The sequence below is a fragment of the Hemibagrus wyckioides genome, linkage group LG21 (assembly GCF_019097595.1).
Source record: "Hemibagrus wyckioides isolate EC202008001 linkage group LG21, SWU_Hwy_1.0, whole genome shotgun sequence".
Lineage (NCBI taxonomy): Eukaryota > Metazoa > Chordata > Actinopteri > Siluriformes > Bagridae > Hemibagrus > Hemibagrus wyckioides.
In genome coordinates this window covers 9,754,349-9,776,515 of record NC_080730.1, presented here as the reverse complement: position 1 = coordinate 9,776,515, position 22,167 = coordinate 9,754,349, and the positions used below count along the sequence as shown (strand labels likewise).

The 22,167-nt window shown below is 38.7% G+C and overlaps 1 protein-coding gene across 12 annotated transcripts in view; it reads left to right on the top strand.

Moving 5' to 3' along the window:
• atp2b2 (ATPase plasma membrane Ca2+ transporting 2) overlaps positions 1-22,167 on the top strand; it is a 177,544-nt gene that overhangs the window by 69,381 nt on the left and 85,996 nt on the right. For all 12 annotated transcript variants that reach the window (XM_058373604.1, XM_058373600.1, XM_058373607.1 and 9 more), the window contains exon 2: positions 15,749-16,294. In XM_058373604.1, the coding sequence (XP_058229587.1) occupies positions 16,105-16,294 (190 nt within the window). In that variant the 5' untranslated portion in view covers positions 15,749-16,104. The remainder of the gene's footprint in view (positions 1-15,748; positions 16,295-22,167) is intronic.

The following is a 22,167-nucleotide window of genomic DNA, read 5'->3' as shown; positions in this document are numbered from 1 at the left end:
TGAAAAGGAGCAGTGACGGGCATAGTGACAGGTTAGATACATAGACATGTCGTCTCGGCTGTCTTTAAGGCATTACAGGAACCGATGTGCAAAAAAACATAAAACCTTTATGGAGTGTCAATTTTGCGGACAGACACGCCTTGTTGAGGAGAAAGCATTTATACTGCAAAAACGTCAGGAATTGCACAAAAATGTCAAGTTTATGTACGAAGACTAAAAGTTAGCTGTAGTTAAACTTATTTCACTTACATTTTATTATTAAACTCTACTTGCATGTGCTCTGTTTTAAACACCAGCAGAGATACTTGCTGAATTCTTGTATAGTGAAGAATTTCATTTTCATAACTGAAGCCCTGTTCATGTTTTGTGAAGACATTTTTATTAGACAAGCACGGGCAAGGGACGCAATGATCAAGAGATGCATTATTTGATTATTTATTTAGTATACAGTATGTTGAGTAGATGATCGTTTTTTGTCCTAAACCACATTGAGGGCATAAACAAGTGACTGCAGTTATTAAAAGGAGATAATAATTAAATGCGTAATGGACTGAGTGCAAGTGATTAATGAGAGCAAGAATGAAAGAAAGAAGAGAGAGAGAGAGAGAGAAGAAAAAAAATGACAAAAAGTAATAAAAAAAAATAATAATAAATAATAATTAAATAATAATACTTAAATAATAAGTTAATAATAATAAAAAAATAAAAAAAAACATAGAAATACAGTTTTGTATCCATTCAGTTTTCACACCTATCAACATCTGTAAGAACCGTTAAGAAGAAAATACCGTTAGATAGGTCTAGCAGCGTGCAGCTCTCATCGCTTACCCTGAAAACCAGCAGTGTCTTAGCCGATCCTCTCGCAGGTCACTGCTGCAGAGTAAAGCATGAAATTGGAATGATCAGCATCTTCACACATGATGCTGCCCCAGAGACTTGCAGACAAAAACATGTCTGATTGCTAAACACAATTATTGTTCAGTCTGTCTAGTTTTAGTTCTTATCTAGAAGGTTTTCAAAGATGAGTTTGAATAATAATTATAATAATAATAACAATAATAACAACAACAATAATGAACATAATAGCAAATTACAAATTAATATATTAATAAAGCATTCACGTCTATAAGAATAAGCTCTGTTAACTTCATGCACATAATGTTTGAAACGAAATATGATTTAAAAAACGTTTGTGAACTTTCCTGCTGGCAGCTGAAACTTCATTATACATAACGATGTCCTATCCTGCAAAGCTCTTCTTGTTGTCGCACAGATTTTGCTTTGTCTGTAAAAAAAGCTCAAAAATCGCTGCGGCCACATAAACTACAGATCTGCTGTGTATGTAATATCGACCGGTTTCTTATCACTGTTTTTGCTCAGCGAACCTCCACAGTGAACAACATCCATAATGCCAAGACACCATGTGAAATGACAGGACGGTGCCTCGTTAGTTTGTGTTCTGCCGTAGTTTCTATTCGAAAAAAGTCTATTTCAGTAAATAATGCTATGTTGATTACCATAATAGAGCTATATTTCTTTACTAATACAGTACTGCAAATTCGCCTTGAGTATAGGTGCTCATTGCATGAAACTTATCAGAATCATCTTTAATGCTAAGTGCTGTGGATGTACATGTACAAGGATTTTGCCTTGGTGTACCGGTGCATGAAGAAAGAAGCACATGCTATGAGAAAATCTAAGCATAAACATTACTGTACATTAGGTCAGGATGTGCAAAAGTGGACCAAAGAAAAAGTTTGAAGTAAGAAGGCGCAGTAGGGTATTTGAGTTGTATGTAAACTGAACTCAACTGTTGAAAACTGCTTTCATTTTAACCGACATTTACATTTCTGGCATTTGGCAGATGCCCATATTCAGAGCTTCTTCTTCTTCTTTCGGCTTTTCCCTTCAGGGGTCGCCACAGCGAATCATCTCTCTCCACCTATCCCTATCTTCTGCATCCTCAACACTTGCACTCACTAGCTTCATATCCTCATTTATTAGAGCGACTTACAATTTATCTCATTTTATACAACTGAGCAATTGAGGGTTAAGGGCCTTGCTCAAGGACACAGCAGTGGCAGCTTTGTAGACCTGGGATTCAAATTCACAACCTTCCAACACTTAACCACTAAGATACTACATACCGTTTGTGACAGTTGTATAAGATGCAGGTGATAAATGATGGCCCATGTATCATTTTTATGCTATTCCAGTTAGAAATGTGTCCACTACACAGATTCCTTTTACATCTCACTTATCATCAAACAATTTAACCAAATGAACCCTAATGAATGGTAAAATATATTACCATTAATATTACCCTGGCGTTTACTACATCAGCAAACATTTCCAATTGTTACAATACTTTCTATTCCTTAAATGGAAACCTGACTGTTGATAGACAGATGAAACAGCAGGGCAGCATGGTGAAGTCTCTTGAACAGCGGGCCCACTCACGATCAGCACACAAGTGTGTTGTGCTCATTTCAAAGTCAGCTTTGTGAGAAACACTTAGTCATGTGTGGGATTCAGATGCTTAAATCCTTTGTGTAGAAAATGGCTGCCTTTCTGTTTCAGTAACACAATGTTGATTTCACTGAAATAAAAAGAAAGGATCAGAATCTGACAAACTGAAAATCCTAGATTTCTGTCACAAACGACCCACTTGCACAACAAACTGAACAGCGACGGTAGAAAAGAATGAACTCAAATACGATCACGAATACGTGAATCAAATGAAAACCTTTAAAGTGCAACAGAAATTAGAACTGAATTCAAAACAATTCTAGATGAATACTAGAATTTTTTTTTCCTACAGGAATGAAACCACTTTCTTTTATGATACTGAGTCTTTTACTAAAAACTATTTTTCTTTATAAACTGTATAATTACAGCATTAAAATCCCAGACAGACAATACCAGCACCACCAAGCTGCCACTGTTGGGCCCCTGAGCAAGGCCCTTAACCCTCACTGCTCCAGGGGGCGCTGTATGATGGCTGACCATGCGCTCTGACCCCAACCTCCAAATTTGGGATATGTAAAAAAGGAATTTCACTCTATCTATCTATCTATCTATCTATCTATCTATCTATCTATCTATCTATCTATCTATCTATCTATCTATCTATCTATCTATCTAAACAAATTCATTCTTTTATACACTTAAGTTTAACAATGTTATCTATATAGTAAAATGAATCCTGAAACAAAACAATCCAATCCAATATCCAATCCACTTTTTTTTTTTTTTTTTTGCTGTTCCTCACCTTATACAACAGGTTTAAAAAAAAGCCATTTCTAGTTTCTCCCCATCTGTAGCAAGCATGCCAATAATTCTGGAGCTTACTATTTAGGAGGCCTGAGTGTGTGGACAGATACCACCCTATCACATGCACCTTCTATCTACACTCACTAGCCATTTTCTAGGTATAGAATTACTGACTCTAGCCCATCTGCTGCTCTGCACATGTCCGCTCCTGTCTCCTTTGTTGATGAATGGAACAAAAGCAGCACAGCTACACGACTCACTGCAATAACAGCATCTGTCACGGCTGATCCTAGCTGAGTGACATGGTGTATGGACATATTTTTGCATGTGTGCGTAACAAGAAGTCTTATAGAGCTTCTAAAAAAAAAAACACGTAAAAATGATCAGTTCTTATATGCAAGAATATAGTATTAAAAGTTTTGGAAAAAAAAAGGCCTCAAATGAAAATGGAAAATAATGACACAAGATAAAAAATGCATTTATTTGATTTTCCATTAAATGAAAAAGTTTTTACTTTGTTGTGGATGATATTATTTCAATTATTATTTTTTCACACTTATTTTTTACTCAGCCAAAGATGCTTACGGTAAGAATGTGAGCGCTAGATGTGGGTGTATCGTACGTTCATCAGCTACCGCACTGGTTTGCAGTAATTAATGCAAAATCAAGCAAACCCTGCAATATTTGGAGGAGCTTGCAATGCTTTTCTCCAAGGTGCTTGGTGTAATGTTAGTTAAAGCCCTCTTCTATTCATGTGTGTCAGACATGAGTACAGCTTTCATACCTCTGTGTCATCACTGGTAGGAAATATCACCAATTCAAGTAGAAAAAGAAATCATTCATTTTTGGCTGCAACAATCACAAATAAAAAACCTCCACAAAATCCTGAAGGGACTAGCATGTGGGCTAGCCGACATGCCCCAGTGTGCCATCCAGTCCCATATTCTTTTTAGCTGGAGCTCTAATTAACTGGGCTAAAAATGGTTTCACGGTTAGTCAAGGTGTCCAATTGTACAGTTATCTAAAAATACAGTTGCTGTCTATGTTTCTAAAACGTTTCTTGACCCCATCAAGTTCCTCTCTTACTCCAGTGATTCTCATCTCTTCTGTGTCTGGCTACGACATCCTACGAAGCTTGCAGTGTAGGAGATGTGTTGTGTTACTGCTGTTTATATGTTACATTGCAACCGTTGCTGTCACTGCTAGCATGTTCCTAAATTCATCAGACACGGTAAGTAGCAAATTCAGAGAAGAAATGATTTGCTTAGTGCTCCACCCTTCCTGACAGTCACTTCCTCTTTTAGCTTAATAACAATTTTCTAAATACTGACAGTGATTTTATTAAAAAAAAGTTATTTTCTTTCTAAGAAAGAACAATAATTACATGGTGAGAGGATGGACAGAATTTGTAATGCATTATTCTTTTCATTTTTTGAATCAATTCCATGATACAGTCCATTTTAGTTGTTAAACCTTCTTGTCTGTCCGGCAACTATGAATAAAAAACTGATAGTCTAGACGCGACGTCTGCTGTCCCGTGCCACCAGGCTACTGGTTTGTTCATCCCTGAACACACAGAAATGCATATAGAATGCAGTAAAAGAAGAAAATGAATCATGTTTTTGAGCTGTATACAATCATGAGGGATGACACAGAGTATTCTTGCAGAAAGTCTCTCGTATGATTCAGTACCATGATCGCTAAAGGTTAAGAAGAGCATTTGGCCTAAATAGATTTTTTTTTTTTTTACCAGTAGCTATCCTGCAAACAAATACATAGGAGTGAATAAACAACGTGCTAGATCTAGACATAGATATAGAAATCCATTTTTGCCCACTATAAATGTACAGATGCTGCCTACGCAGTTTGCTTTATTTTCAGGAAATCTTTGTATGCATTTGAAATGATAGAGTAGATGAAACAACTCTGAATAAAAGTCTGAAACTGTACTATAGTGAAAAAGAAAAGTCTCTATCATATTGGTCAAATCTTTTCCCTCATCGCTTGGGGAGCTGCCACTCCAGGTCACGCAGATTGTACTGTTTCAGGTGCTTTAAGGGTTTCCCCCCCATTCTCTTTAAGAGACAGGCTTTTCACAGACCTTGACGTTGAAAGGCAGGATGCATTAAGGCCTTGGAGGCAACAAAAGTGTGAGATAATCTCTAACTAAATGCCTGCCACTCCTTAAACTCTCCACTCTCGCTGCACACAAAAGCTTGAGTGCAGGGAAGAAAAGGCATCATGGCTGCAATCTCTTTCCCCTTCACACCAACATGACTGCAGGCACAAGTCTTTTGGTTAGCAGCTCCAAAATAGTTGCTTCTTTGTAGCATCACTTAGTTGTGGTCCACTCAGGGTATGTCAACCATTTGATGTCACCCTCAAAGCACTGTGAGGCCCAGTTAGTTTAAACACGGAGAAAAGTTGGTTTAGAAATGCGCCATTCAAAATATGATACAATACATTTTAGCTACATTGGGTCTCATTGGATACAAACAGATTGATTTGTAAATTGTTCATCTGAGCATTTACACAGGATTATGTATTAATGAAAATATCATCATTTCAGAAAAATGTGTCTCCTCTCCATGCTCCTGAAATAAATGGATATAAATTTTCATTGTCATCAGAAAAAAAATGTATTGTAAATCTTCAAATCATATGATTATATTGAATTATTGCACTTTTATACTGTATATGGATTATGCAGCCAAGTGTTAATCATCCCTCTGTGGATGAGACATGTGGATGTCCAGCACATCCCACAGATGTTTGATCAAACTGAGATCTGGGGAATTTGGAGGCAACACCTTGAAGTCTTTGTCGTGTTTTTCAAAACATTCCTGAAGAATTTTTTGCAGTGTGGCAGAGAGTATTCACCTGCTGATCGAGGCCACTGCTATTACACTGTTGCCATGAAGGAGTGTACTTGATCTGCAATGTTTAGGTAGGTGGTACAAGTCAGAGAAACATCCACATGAATGTCAGGATCCAAGCTTGCCCAGAGTAATGTTCTTCCTTGGACTACTTTTGGTAGGTATTAACCACGGCATACCAGGAACAACCACAAGCAGACAATGTGGTAGCTTAGTGGTTAAGACTACAGATCGGAAAGGTTGCATACGGCATACCACTCTGACCTTGTCTAATGTCAGAAGCTAGAGTTGTCAGAATGTCAGAGTTGGGCCTGGTAAGTACTTGGGTGGAAGACCACCTGGGAATACCAGTTGCTGTTTTGTGGGTCGGTGGTAGCTCAAGTGATTAAGGCTCTGGGTTGTTGATTGGAAGATCTGGGTTCCAGCCCTAGCCCCTCCAAGCTGCCACTGCTGGGCAATTGAGCAAAGCCCTTAACCTTCTCTGCTCCAAGGATGCTTTAACATAACTAATCCCAACTTCCTTGGGATATGAGAAGAAAAGAATTCCACTGTGCTGTGATGTATGTGTGGCGATAATAAAGGCTTCTTTGTCTTGTGAGCTTGAATCCTAGGTCCACCAAGCTGCCACAGCTAGGCCCTTGAGCAAGGCTGTTAACCCTCAATTGATCAGTTGTATAAAATGCGATAAATTGTAAGTCACTTTGGATATAGCCGTCTGCCAAATGTCAAAAGTCCTGGTGTTTTGGAGATGCTCTGACTCAGTCGTCTAGCCATCACAATTTGGCACTTCAAATCCTTACACTTGCCCATTATTTTCTGCTTCCAAAGCATCAACTTCAAGAACTGACTGTTCACTTGATATTTAACATATTTGGACCCCTTTTCAAGTTCCATCGTAACAAAACAATCAACTTCACCTGTAAGTGGTTTTAATGTTATGGCTGATTGGGGTAGAAATCTGCTCAGTTTGCTTTAGCATCTTTACTCAGTGTTGTGCAACACTTCATTACAACCAACACTAAGTGACTGATAAGTGACCAATCTGTATGTCTCAAGTTGCACTGTGCTGCATACTCCCAAGTGTGTTACATGACTTCCTATGACACCCTCCTGTTTTTCCAGCACAGCATTAGGGAAGATGATTTGGTGTAAGAGAAATTTCTGGCCAAGAGTTGCTATACAGTAGATATGTCTACATTGTTAGGTCAGAACCTTTTCTTTTCACGTCTTTGTTTTTTTTTTTTCTTTCAAGAGATTTGCTATGCTGTTAAATATTGTATATTTTTATTGCCATGGGCATGAGTCTAAATTACTTCTACTTCTTCCTCTGAGAAGGATATTTTTACCATTTTGAGTTTTTGGGTGTCACCAAATGCAGTTGTGTTCTGCTAGATTATGGATGATGCCATTTGTCAAGTACAAAGAAAAGCATTTCTTAAACATTTTTGAATCTGGTGCAAAAGATTTTCTAACATTTTGATAAATATGACCAAATGTGAGTATCATATACTTAGAGGTAATGTGCAGCTACACATGAGGCACAATCATGCTAAGAACCAGACAGATATAATAAGCCATTATGCACAAAACATTCAATTAATAGTATTAACATATGGCTAACAAAACCAACTGAATACCAAACTTGACTAAATTTATTGGCATTATTATGACGTATTAGCCGATAGAATCAGAATCAGGGCCTAACAGCACAGGAGTTTATGCACTAAGGGCTAAGGGGAAGCTATGGTGACTGGAACTAAATCTGTGTTTATGCTGTAGCCATGAAACCAAAAATCACTAAGCAACGATGCTAATGCTATGGTGGAATGGATTGTGTGAGTCTTGGTTGCCTGAAAAATATTTAAAAAGCAATAGAAGGATGGCTTAAAGCATTAGAAACTAGCAGGGAACAGTTTGTTCTTTTGTGTGAAGAAGTCTTTTAATTCCAGTTCTTTTCAGCTTTTGTATTTTTCTTATGAATTATTACTTTTGTATAGTTGTTTTATATGAATTTATAAATGTATTATGATGACAAAAAAACTGACATTAATGTGCTAAGTCTCTGGTGGGGTTGGGAGCTAACTTTGATATCTTCAGTACAATAGAATTAAAAAAAAATAAATTATAGAAAGTGTCATTTTGTGTAGGCCTTAAAAAGAATGTGACATTACTCACACTGGGGTGAATATGTCAAGCAAATATGTATTATATTCTGATATAAAAATTAAATATTAATTTATATTTATCGTTAATGAGGTGAAGGTGGCGAAGAAAAACTCCCTGAGACGACATGAGGGAGAAACCTTGAGTGGAACCAGACGCAAAATGGGAACTCTTTCCATAACAGTTCACCATGTAGTCACATTCAGGAAGAGCAGTACACCTACCCACCTCTTTTAATAATGTATTCTTTCAAACCATTTTCTCAAAAGAAAATATGATAATGATCACAAATAGTAGGATATAAGAATTTTATCATGGAAATTGGGGCCATACTCAAGCACTGGAGGTGTTAAGAAGGCTTTTGTAACATTTTAGAGGAGTCAAATGTCTCCTCCATTTTGAGCCTGTGAAATGTGTCAAGTTAAAAAAAAAAAAAAAAAATTTAGCCCACGTCTATAATTAAGATGGCTGCACATGGTGTGAGATAGATCGAGAAAAACGATGTGAAAAGGCAGTAAGTGCAGTTTTAAAAAGAATATAAGAGGAGTGCAAGAAAACGGAGCGGAGAAAGCACTCTCTGAGTTAATGACATAAATGTGGTAATTACGAGCTTGCTTGTGCATCAGACTTAAAATGCACCATGCTTACTCATTATGACCCGAATTAACATTGTGTCATATGGCCTGAGACTGACACTTGCTGAGAAAACACATTTCTTACCACATTTCTTTTTTTTTCTTCACAGAGTAGTGTTTATTTAGTTTAGTCCCTGTCTTGCTGTATCGCTCTTTAGAAAGCGCAGGGAATATGCTGTTAGCCTCTTCATCTCCATTAGATAGCAGCAGTGGTGCTAATGTGAATTATATGTCACTGAGCTGCACAGGAAAAAAAAAAAAATTGCAAGTTGAGGGTGGACAGATCTGCTTTGCATGTTAATTAGAAACCCTGCTAAGGTCATTAGCATGTGCACGTACAGTATAGACTGATGTCTTTTATATTAAAACTCATAAATATGTGGATCTTTTTTTTCACCCGACTATTCAGAGAAATAAAGATGTTTTCAGATTCAGGGGAAAACAGTGGTGCAGTGGTTAGTGCTGCCATCTCATAGCTTCAGGGCTCCCTGTTCGATCCTGAGCTTGTGTTACTACAGCATCTGTGAGGATTCGGGCATATCCACCCTCATGGCTTTCCTCCTAGTTCTCTTATAAAACATGCAGGCAGGTAAATTGGCTGTGTTAAATTTCCCCTCTGTGTGTGTGAGTGTGTGAACCTAAGTGTGTACCTGTTTCTGCACAATCATCCAATCAGATAATCATGTAGAAGCAGTGCGATGCATAAAATTCTACATTCGAAAGGGAAAAATGAAATTTCATAGAACCGTGGATTAGTTTTTCAGACCAGATGTGCTGATATGAGTCATTGTGAACTATGATTCTCACAGAATGAGCGAGAACAAAAAACATTCAGGGAGCAGGAAAAGGAGAAAGGTAAAGAAGAGTGGCCAGACTTGTACCAGCTGACAGGAAGGCAAAATAACCACTCTTTACAAATGTGATGTGCAGAAAAGTAGGAATCAGAGGCGACAATCAAAGGATTACAGGTTCAACAAAACTGGACAGTTGAAAACATTACCTATCTAGTATCATGTGGGTTTTGATTGTAGAGTATATCAGGGCTTAACAGTGAAAAACCTAAACTTAGGCTTAGTGCTTAGGCTTATACCTTCAGGGTTAGGGGTTTGATTCCATGCCACCGCATTGTTTGTATCTTCTGTGCTATGGGATTTTCTCTGGGTACCCCGGTTTCCTCCCCAGTACAAAGACATGAGCTGTAGGCTGATTGGTGTCTCTAAATCTGTCCTGTCTGTCTGAATGGGTGTGTGTGTGTGTGTTTGTGAGATTATACCATGCGATGAGTTGGAACCCACTCCAGGGTGTCCTCCTCCTTGTCCCCTGAGTCCCTTGGGATAGACTCCAGGTTCCTTGAGACCCTTCAAATTAATTTGCAATATATTCTCCTATGAACCAGTTTTAAGAGGAGTTTACTTTTGAATAATGAAGTATGTTTTCCTCTGTGTGCTATAAAGCTTTCCTTTCTGCTACTGATCTTTTATAGCCTTCTAGCATCAGCACTACCAATTAAAAAAAAAAAAACAATAAAGTAAAGCATAAAACCCTGAATATTTATCTTCTTCATCACTTTGTGTGCTTCACTTGTAATCGATTTGTACTAGGAAGACTTCCAGCCCGGTTTGGCCAAGAGAACAGGTGTCAATGCCTCCACAGTCTTCATAAAAATATTTGGCAGCAAAAATTAGCAGTAGCAAATCAGATCGCCAGCTGTGTCTCCAGCACAGCTGTTATCAACCACTACTTGGGAAAAAAATAAAACATGACGAGTTCTCCTCGTTTGTAATTACAGGGTTGACTGACGGCAGTACAGCTAGCAGTCTGATGCCTCGGGCTGTAATAATCTACAAATCAAAATCACACAGCTTCCACTGGAGCCATTGATTTTTTGTTGCATTTCAAGTCCGCAGTTATTAATAGTGTGTTCAGTGTAGAGTGCAGTGTTGTCTGAGTAGTGAAGCGAATCATGGACATCCAGTTATTTTATTGGCTATGTAAATCTCAAAACCAAAGCAGTCATATGCTCCATTAGGGGAATTCACTCTTATAATAGACTTGTCTACAGTAGCCCAATGGGGAAATTGACTAAGATATGCTCTTTTACAGACATTTAAGTTGACTGATTTGATTTTTGAGTTTCCTACAGAGGAAAAATGTGTTTCCTCTACTTATGTTGCACGATCTTTTCCCCCTGACAAAGTCACCAAAAGTTTTCTTGTCATAAATTTTGATTACTTTGACAGAAAACTTTCTTCCTTTCCAACTGCATATGGCACATCGCAAAGGTTGTAACCTATACACAATACATTGCGCATGGTAATAATAGTGAAGGAGAAGTTTAAATTTATATCTGTTCATCTTTGTTTCAAGACAGCATTGTATCTCAATCAAACCGGGCTGTGTGTGTGTGTGTGTGCGTGTGTGTTAGTTATTAGGTTAGTTACCTGCAACCTTTGACAGGATGATGAGCCATTTGTGTTTTATTCCACACCCTGGCCCTGCTGGTGAGACTGGCATGGGTATTGATTAGCTGTGAAGGGTTCAGAGACTCAAAGAGAGAGAGAGAGAGAGAGAGAGAGAGAGAGATTTTATGTGTGTGTGTGTGTGTGTGTTTGTGTGTGTTTGTGTGTCAGATACACCCACTCGAGCCTTTCGTTCACAGGGAACTGCCTTTGACAAATTGCATTTGTCAGAGCAGCAGGACCCTGCCAATAGATGCTCGAGGAGGGAACAAAAAGATTGTTGGTAAAGTTGATAAAAGTGCAAAGTCATGCTTGAGCCATGGAGGACTTCTTGAAATCCGAGCAGTTACTCAGTCCTCACTGTATACTATAACATTTTTGTGTTACTGCTAGTCTGTGGTAATGCGAATAGTACCAGATCTCCTAAGCAGGGATTGCAGTAAAGAAGGAACATTCACCCTAACAGCAGGAACAAAATGAGGACACTCATTTCTCTTGAATGTCTTATTTCGAGTCTGACATTGACATCTATATTTAAAACAATAATTAGAAGATGTTTTTGATCTACAAGGTTGTGTTTTAAAATGCTTTGTGATCTTATGGTAATGTTTGGAACTTATTTAACAACAGCTTTCTGATGAAATAGTAAAAAAAAATGGTATGTTAGGAGAAGCTCACTTGCTTGTATGAAATGAACAAATATTTTGTGACTGCATTAATCCCTCCCCGCATCACCTCGCCTGGAACTGCTGTGCCGCTGCAATGAATAATAGATCTCTCGGTTTGATTACATTATTGAGTCAACAACCAACCAACCAAATAGAGGCCATTAGTTTAAGACTGTGTAAGAAGCCTGGCCTTCCCTTAAATTATATGAAAAATGTAGTGATGTAATGTTCGAAATTAGATGTATATTATTCATTATGCTGTGGTGAAAATTCAATATTTTTTTGCAAATCAAATGGAGAACACAATATTGGACAGTACACTTTTTCTAACCTCATAACCAACTGACAATCACTGAGACTGTAATGAATATTATTATGCAACATATCAGCGGCAGTCAGACGAAAGGGCTTGGCACATAACGTTTTATACACAAACACATTATTTTACACACAAAAACTCTATTTTACACACAGAACATTTTATATACGGACACTTTACTTTACATGCAAACACTTTATTTAATACACAAAAACATCATAGTACACACAAAAACACAACATTTTACACACAGACACTTTATTTAATACACAAAAACATCATAGTACACACAAAAACACAACATTTTACACACAGACACTTTATTTAATACACAAAAACATCATAGTACACACAAAAACACAACATTTTACACACAGACACTTTATTTAATACGCAAACACATCATAGTACACACAAAAACAACATTTTACACACAGACACTTTATTTAATACACAAAAACATCATAGTACACACAAACACAACATTTTACACACAGACACTTTATTTAATACACAAACACATCATAGTACACACAAAAACACAACATTTTACACACGGACACTTTATTTAATACACAAAAACATCATAGTACACACAAAAACACAACATTTTACACACAGACACTTTATTTAATACGCAAACACATCATAGTACACACAAAAACACAACATTTTACACACGGACACTTTATTTAATACACAAAAACATCATAGTACACACAAACACAACATTTTACACACAGACACTTTATTTAATACACAAAAACATCATAGTACACACAAAAACACAACATTTTACACACAGACACTTTATTTAATACACAAACACATCATAGTACACACAAAAACACAACATTTTACACACAGACACTTTATTTAATACGCAAACACATCATAGTACACACAAAAACACAACATTTTACACACAGACACTTTATTTAATACACAAACACATCATAGTACACACAAAAACACATTTTACACCCAAACACTATTTTACAAACATTTATTTTATACACAAACACATTATTTGCAAAGACTTTATTTTACACAACATTTTACACACAAACACTTTATTTCACACATGCAAACACAACATTTTATACATAAACACATCATTTTACACACAAAACACATTATTTTACACACAAACACATTTTACACACAAAACACATTTTACACACAAAACACATCATTTTACACACAAACACTTTAATTGATACACAAACAGCATTTTACACACAAAACACATCATTTTACACACAAACACTTTAATTGATACACAAACAGCATTTTACACACAAAACACATCATTTTACACACAAACACTTTAATTGATACACAAACACATTTTACACACAAAACACATTTTACACACAAACACTTTAATTGATACACAAACACATTTTACACACAAAACACATCATTTTACACACAAACACTTTAATTGATACACAAACACATTTTACACACAAACATCATTTTACACACAAACACTTTATTTTACACACAAAACACAACATTTTACACACAAACACTTTATTTGATACACAAACACAGCATTTTACACACAAAACACAACATTTTACACACAAACACTTTATTTGATACACAAACAGCATTTTACACACAAAACACAACATTTTACACACAAAACACATTTTACAAACAAAACACAACATTTTACACACAAACACTTTATTTCATACACAAACACATAATTTTACACACAAAACACAGCATTTTACACACAAACACAACTTTTTAAACACAACCACTTTATTTTACACAAAAACACTTTATTTTATACACTAACACTGTTCTATGCTCTACAATTTGACCATAAAGTTATGTTTGATTATTTGTGTAAACCTAAAACATAGATTTTAGAACTTAAGCCTCGTATCCTTGTTGCCATGTGGCTCATGAGTGTTGTATATAAGCAGGTTCTAGGTCTTTTACTTTTCTGGATTGAACTCTTATGCTACGTTCACACAAGTCACCAGTCGCTGTACTATGTAGCCACCAGTAGGTGTTCCTGTTACTGGTTGCCATAGTAATAATGTTTATCAGTAGGTGGCATTCGGCTTGACAACAAATCAATTTTTGCAAACATATTGGAAGGAGATTGTGGCATTTGTGCATAAAATCTATATATATATATATATGGAAGTTGCTGCATCAAGTCATTCCATTATTTGCATCAAGTTTTCTCAACTTTGTCACATCACTGGACACTCTCATATTATCGAAAAACATCAGTTCTTTAAGTAATTAATGATGTCCGGTTGATTTGTCGTTGAGATTCGCAGGTAAGTGTGAACGTAGCATTACATGTCTTGTGTGGATTACCATCATTAAAAGCTAAATTTTCATAGTATGCATGTGCCACTGGCTTTAAACACAGTGTAGGTGTAGTGATGATGTGTATTGACTCTTTTTTGTTCACTACAGTCAATTTTTTTATTTTCCTAAACTGAAATCTCTAGAACAATGCAAAAAACCCACAATAAGGAGCATTTCAGTGACATTTCATCTAACGATCACGGTGAAGACTGTTAGGCTGTTAGGATATTGTTTTAAATGGTAAATTCACAAGCAGGGAAAAATCAATACAACATCACACAAGCCTAACGCTAGCTGTGACAGTTCTGCTTAAACCCTGCACCTAACACTGCATGTCACACCAGAGCTTGCATCTACAACCTGAGTAATACTATTCCTATACATTTCTATTGACCAGTACCCAAGTACAGTTTATCTCCATCCCATTGATTTTCAATATAAACAGCACTGATGAAAATCAAGCCTCCAAAGCCGTTATGGTTAGGAATCCTCCTGCCTCGTGCGAGTGTAAATAAGAGACAGAAAGATGGAAGGGGAAAAAAAACACCAAAAAAACAACAGCAGCCATGTCTGTTTCACCTCAGGGCAACATGAGCCTAGGATGATTTGAGTAAAAGAAAAATCATTTCTAAAATGTTTCATGTTCGTTTAAGAGATGAAGTCATGTCCGACACTTGAGTGAAAATAAATGAGGTCATGTTTGACTTGGAGTGATCGGGAGGAAGGGTTAATATTCACGGTGTCCTGTATTTAGCTGACAAGCATTTCTCGAGCTGAGATGAGACAGAGAGATGGATAGACGGACAGCTCCATTCTCCTCCTCCTCCTCTCTGGAGGGTGAGAGTCGGTGTGCTGTTTCTCTCTCTCTCTCTCTCTTTTGTGCTGCATGCGCCTCTGAGATTCACTCGTGTTCACCTCTCTGTGTCTCCCCCCCATCTCTCTCTCTCTCTCCCTCCCTCCCTCTCCTCCTCCTCTCTCGCTCTCCCACCTTCTCTCTCTGTCTCTGAAGGAGTAATGGAGAGGATCACCATGTAGACAGGAGCCGAGTGGAGACGGGCTGAAATGGGAAACGCTGTGTGGAGCGACGCCGCTCTGCAGCCGCGCTGATCCTCAGGAACTCAGCCCGCTTTTCCTCTCCTCTGTCAAGCACACTGGACTGGATTTTTTTTTTTTCCCTCAAATTTTATTTTCTCCATCTTTCTCACATACTCGTAGTTTTTTTGGTTGCATTATTTTTTTTTGTCCGACTGTATTCAGATAATCTTCATCCCCAAGAGGCTCGCGCGCCACGCTGCCCGTCTCTCGGTTTCTGCGAACCGATTCAACTCCACTTCAGATCAGTCTTTGGAGCAATACTCCACGAACATGGGGGACATGCGGAACAGCGATTTTTACTCCAAGAACCAAAGAAATGATGCAGGAGGTTTCGGCTGCTCGCTTATGGAGCTGCGCTCGCTCATGGAGCTCCGAGGCACCGAGGCAGTCGTCAAAATTCAGGAGGATTATGGAGACATCACGGGACTGTGCCAGAGGCTGAAAACCTCACAGACAGAGGGTGAGTGTGTGTCTTATTTTTTCTTATTTAATAAACACTGTCCTCTCCTTCCTCCCCTCACTCTTCCCCCACATACGCACAACATCGGTGACTCATTCTAACACTTATTGATTATTTTTTTCACGCCTTGTATTTAGGAGCTGCAAGAGAGTAGTGCTGCTTTTTTTTTCCCCCCCGACACAATTGTGCTGCTTGGTCGTCTTGCAGAGTTATTAACTCAAATATCTCCCAGGAAACAGCACGGAGGTCAAACTAAATTTGCTACCTTTTACGAAATGAGTGCTGCAGCCTACGGTTTGAGCCTCTGATACCTGTAAGTTGGAATTTCTTTCCATGTCTTTATTTGGTCAGAAATTCCTCTCGTTAAGTGGAAAACATCTCTTCCTGTGTCTCCGTGACACAGGGGGATGATGTGATTGGCATGCTCTGTTCTTCACGGCTCATCTGGCGTTTGATAGAACGGCATATGGGTCCCCCGGTTTATGTTCTTCTTCAGGTTTGACTGATGTGCTGACTGGGGTATGATCACAGCACCTTGTGCTAATTATCACCACTTATTACCAAGCTATCAATTGCTCGCTCCGAGGTAGTCCTGATAGACGGACCTCAACCTGAAAGTAGCTTTAAAGTGATTCAGGTGTGATCTCCCGGCTCCTTGAGGAAAGATGAAATGTTTTAGGAAAAGGCTTTGGCACTCAAACCCTTCAGGACAAGAGGTACCCGGAGCTGACTGCCAAGTCTTTCGTTGATCTTTGCAAATATGAGTGCCTGTGCGTTATCAGAAGGAGCAACTCTGTTCTGCTGGAGTGACTTGGACTGACACCCCAAGTGCAATGTGATAATGAAGACAAATGCTCACATCTAGCCTTGTTAACAAGCTACATTTTTTTCCCCAACCAGGCCACGGTCACCTTCATGTGCCCACTAACCCTGGCCTCATTTAGCTCCATTGTCCTAAATAGTCATGACGTACCTGATTTTTTACCTCTAATTAAGTGCTCCATGGAGCATGACTGTCACACCTTTCTCACCTTTGGTTGCTCTCTTGCTTGATGAGCCCAGGTAAAATCTGATACACATGTTACACATGTGCAGATCAGATCAGTGAGATTTTACTAATTAATTGGGAAGAACGATCAGGTCGCATCGCAGCAGATAAGCGGCGAGATCTTTATCACAGGCATGACGGATCTCTCAGAAAGCTCTTAAATATCTGCATGGTTAAAAGCTGGAGTTAATGTAAATATTTAATGCAGCAGCCATTTGCAGAAACTTTAACAGAAGGTCGAAGGAAAGAAAGAAAGAAAGAAAGAAAGAGCTTCAGACCTTTTGGATGCAGAAGAATCCATTTTGTCTGTTGCATTAAGCCAATCAAATGGGCTGTAATGATTTTACACGGAAATTTCTTTTGGTACCGTTGATCGAACAAACATCAAATCTGGCAAGACTGTTTCAATTTTCTTATACTTTTCATCCACATAGTGTATCCTGGGGGAAGATATTGGTGTCTGAACTGCAGTATAATCTTCTAACCTGAATCCTGAGTGCAATTTGTTGGTACTTCTGAATTCATTGCTCTTGTTTTCTCCAGGACCTTAAAGGTTCACGACTGATGAAGGTTCAGACCTAAAAAAAACCAAACATCTCCATCCAATAAATTTGCTCGAATCATTTACTTATCATTATTCTAGTGCATGGATTCAGAAAGGAGATCTCCCACGATGTCTTGAAATACATGCCTTGAGTAGCAGAGCTACAGATTTGTAAGGAAAATCCTATTTTTACTTTGCTGAGGGGGCGTCAGTTGCTCAACCCGTGGACTCAGGGAAGACGAGTAAAGAAGACATCTCTGTCACTGCTTCAAGCTCGCTTAACAATTTGCATGAGATGGTCTCCTGGGGATCATCTATAGAAGATGGCTATTGTATGCTAATAGTACTAGTGTGCTGCGTCCTGGCACCAGCTGCAAAACCACCGATGAAGTGTCTTTTCCCTCGCCATTGCTGTCCTCCCCCATGACTCTCTCTCTCTTTCTCTCTCTGCTCTCATTTCTATTTCTGTCTGATTGCCCACCTCACTTCAGCGCAGCAGCGTATCCTTTCCCTGTGCATAGAACCAACCAACACCAACACTTCTTTGTCCTCCAAATCCCACTGCTCCCTTTAGCCTTCTCTTCCTGGGTGTATTAGTTTCTTAATAATTGAGCCAAGAAAGCTTAAAATGGATACAGTGTCTCCTGTGAATCTGAGTGTAAAGCTTAAATGCAAATCAGATGGCAACGCAAAACGGCTGAGTGTAGGTGGGAGCTTTAACCTTGCATTCTTTTAGCACCATCAGCTTCGCAACACGAAAGGTTGCGAGATGTACGTCCAGTGAAGCAAAGAGGGAAAAAAAAGAGAGATGCACTGGGTTCCCAGGGAACGAGGAACATCAACGTAATCCGACGCTACATTAAGGGGCTGAAGGTCAGTGCGAGCTGACAAAACATTACAGACAAAGTACCAAACACAATCTAGATGGAGATTAAACCCCCAGAAGACTCGGGGCTGATAATGTGGTGAAGGACACGATGGTGGATTGAGACCACTGCTAAGCTGCTTGACGCTCCTAAACCTTCTCCATTCTCCCACCATTCACGCCTGCTCCATATCACATGGCTTGTTAAGCAGCATCCCATTTCAGCAATGCTGCATTAACACCCCCCCATACCCCGTCCCCCCTCCCCAATCCCTCCGAAACCCATCCTTGATGAGCATGCTAATCTAGTCTGCCTGCCCATGTGCTCATTCCCCTCTGACACATCCTATTTAATCTCGGGCTCCGCTAGGAATTGCTCTGAAAGAGCACAATCTCCTCTAATAAGGACACTCTTTTTGGCTCACCAGTAATGCTGCCCTTATTCCAGCTACCATTCTTAAAAGTAGAAATTGTTCCCTTGGAGAGTAGGTTATAAATTATATGTTACCGTTTTTCCCCCTTCAGGGAACAGACTCTCCTGAATGCGTGACCTTGGAGTTGAGCTTGAGCAGTCATGTCAGGTGAACGGAATTCAGCAGGTCCGTACAGTCAGTTCTGGAAATATTGGCACCCTCGATTAAAAGTGAGACTTATTTAAAATGAAGGAGACGGAGGTGTCCGATTCGATCAAAGCACACAGGTGTCAATGCAGGTTTTTATTCTGAGTAAACAGGAGCCTGTGGAAACGCCTGGGGCTCCTGAATAACACACGCGATGAGAGATGGTTTGCTCAGTATGCTCACATGGTAAAGCTTCAGCAGGCTTTTTCCTTAAGGTGATATACGTCTTGTGTGTGTGTTAAACATGCTTTGTTTTTTGACAAAAGGATTTAGCATGCAGGGAGGACATCGTGGCTTAGCATGTTTGTGTAGCACATACAAGGTTGATTCCTGTTTTTTTTTTGTGGAGTTTGCATGGTCTCTCTCTGTGCTTTGAGGGCTTTCTCTGGGTAATCTGGTTTCTTCCCTCAGTCCAAAGACATGCGCTGTAGGTTGATTGGCATCTCTAAATTGTCTGTAATGTATGAATGAGTGTTTGATGGTTGGCACTCTACCTAAGTTGTCCCCAGCCTCGTGTCTCGAGTCCCCTAGGATAGCCTTCAGGCTCCCTGTGACCATATGGGGATGGATTTATCATGTGTGCAACCTCAGATCTTTACAGATATGGTGTCAATAAATTTGCCATGTTTTTAAAATGAATTATTCTTGTTAAAACTTGTTGAAAGCCACAAGGTTTCTCCAAAGGTTTAAGCATTTGACACAATGCATGTGATTATTTTTATTTATTCTTTTGAAAGGTGGCAGTAATTCTAGACTAATCTACAGTAGCTTTTGAGGGAGGCAATCATCAGGGGATATCAATCCATATTAAAAGGTTGTTTACGGTGGAGTCCTCCATGAAACATGTTCCAAATGTTTATACTGAAGTATTTGTGATGTGTTTAGTGTTTCTGGTGCTGATTTGCCAGTTGGTGAGCTAATTGCTAGCTAGCTGTGTTTAAAGGCAGAAAACATTTCTCAGATTGCTGATAGAAAGGCTAACAATCAGTTTCGTTGGTTTTTTTTTGTCACATACACAATCGTATATAGTATGTCATGTAGTTAAAATGCTTTTTACAACTGTCTGTGTATAAAAGAAGTGGAGATAAAGATTTCAAAAAAGGAATTTCAAAAAGTAGGATACAGTAATAGAATAATAAGGAAATAAGTACAATAAAGTTGGAGGCTGTACAAGGTAAAATAATAGACAAAATATAAAAAGAAAAAAGCATTCTCATTCATTAATTTCCACAAAGTCATATTATTCAAGGTTTTTGTTTTATTTATCACGTACACAGTTATATACAGTATACAACTTGCAGTGAAATGAAAACTGCTCCTTTTCAAAAAAGAATGAATAGAAATAAGAGGAAATAAGAAGAGGTAATAGAAAGTGCAATATGTTACTTGTAGTAGAATGATGGAACTGGAAAGTGACGTATTTAACATGCAGGTGAGTTACATGTAGTAACAGTAAAGTGCAGTGTGCAGAGATCCAATGGAGTAAATGAGTCTTTATGGAGTCCTAAGGGATCTGTAAGATGGACATGTCTGTATTGAGGAGTGTGATGGCCTGAGGGGAAGAAGCGCCTCCTGAGACTCTTAGATTTAGCTATCAAACTGCGGGAAGCACTTGCCTGATTGCAACAGGCTGAGCACACAGTTCCTGAGGTGGATGAGGTGGGTGGAGTCTGTGATGATTTATTAACGATTTATTAATGAGAAATCCAACGTTAGATGAAGTTACAACAGTGTCGGCTCGACTAGAGGTCTGCAAGGTGACAAGAGTGATGTTGTCGATGGTATTAACATGAACGTTCTTTGGAAGATGATCTGTTGAGATGGCTGAACAGACTGAAGGACTCTTGAACCGAGGGCTTAATCCCAGTGGCTCCACTATCAGCACAGCATTGTGGTTAATGTAGCAACACAAAACGGACCAACAGAATTTCATTCCAATATAAATCCTAGACTCCACTGAAGATCATACAGTAAACAGAGATATTTATGCAAGTCACTCAGGGTGGATTTTTTTGTTGAACTGAACCAAAAACGCAACGCGGCTTTTAAGCCTCTAAAATGAGGCCGGCGTTGCAGAAGGATCGAGTTTGCTCAGTTTATCCCTGTTGTGATTTGCTGTAAAATGCCATGACTCATCTGTACTCATAATGCTGAATCCTAATCTCCATCTGAGCTTGAATTTGAGCTCTGGCCCAGGTGTTTGTCTCAACGCATCCGTTGTTGAGACAGGCTGCGTTCGCAGCACGTCGGAGCTCGGTGGCTCAAGGTGGATGTTTGTTTAGTGAGGCAGGCATGTAATTCTCATGACGGCGGCTTTGACAGGTATACCGCTCCTTTTGAAGTGCAGTAGTTCACTTCACACTATGAGCTGATGAATCACGAATCAAGCTAACCGTTCCTTCACTTTGAGCCTTCTCATCCGTCACTCTGGTAGTGCGGGGCTGCCATGATGCCTGATAAGTGCCGTGTACAGCGAGCTCAGGAAAAAGGCATTTGCTGACTAAGATATGTTGCTTTTTTTATGCACACTTATTTGCATTGTCACATAGACTCAACGCTGTGCACAAAAATGTACAAAAGCATTGTGCACCACTTTGTATCTAGTACTCATGTGAAACCATACTGTTCCTGTGATAATTCAATTCAGTTTTTATTCTGTTTAGCACTCTTAACAATGGACATGGCTACTAAGCAGCTTTACAGAAGGAGACAAATTCAGGATATAAATTTTACATTTAAAAATGTGTATCTTTATCTCTAATGAGTAAGCCAAAAGCGTCGATAGGAAGGAAAAAC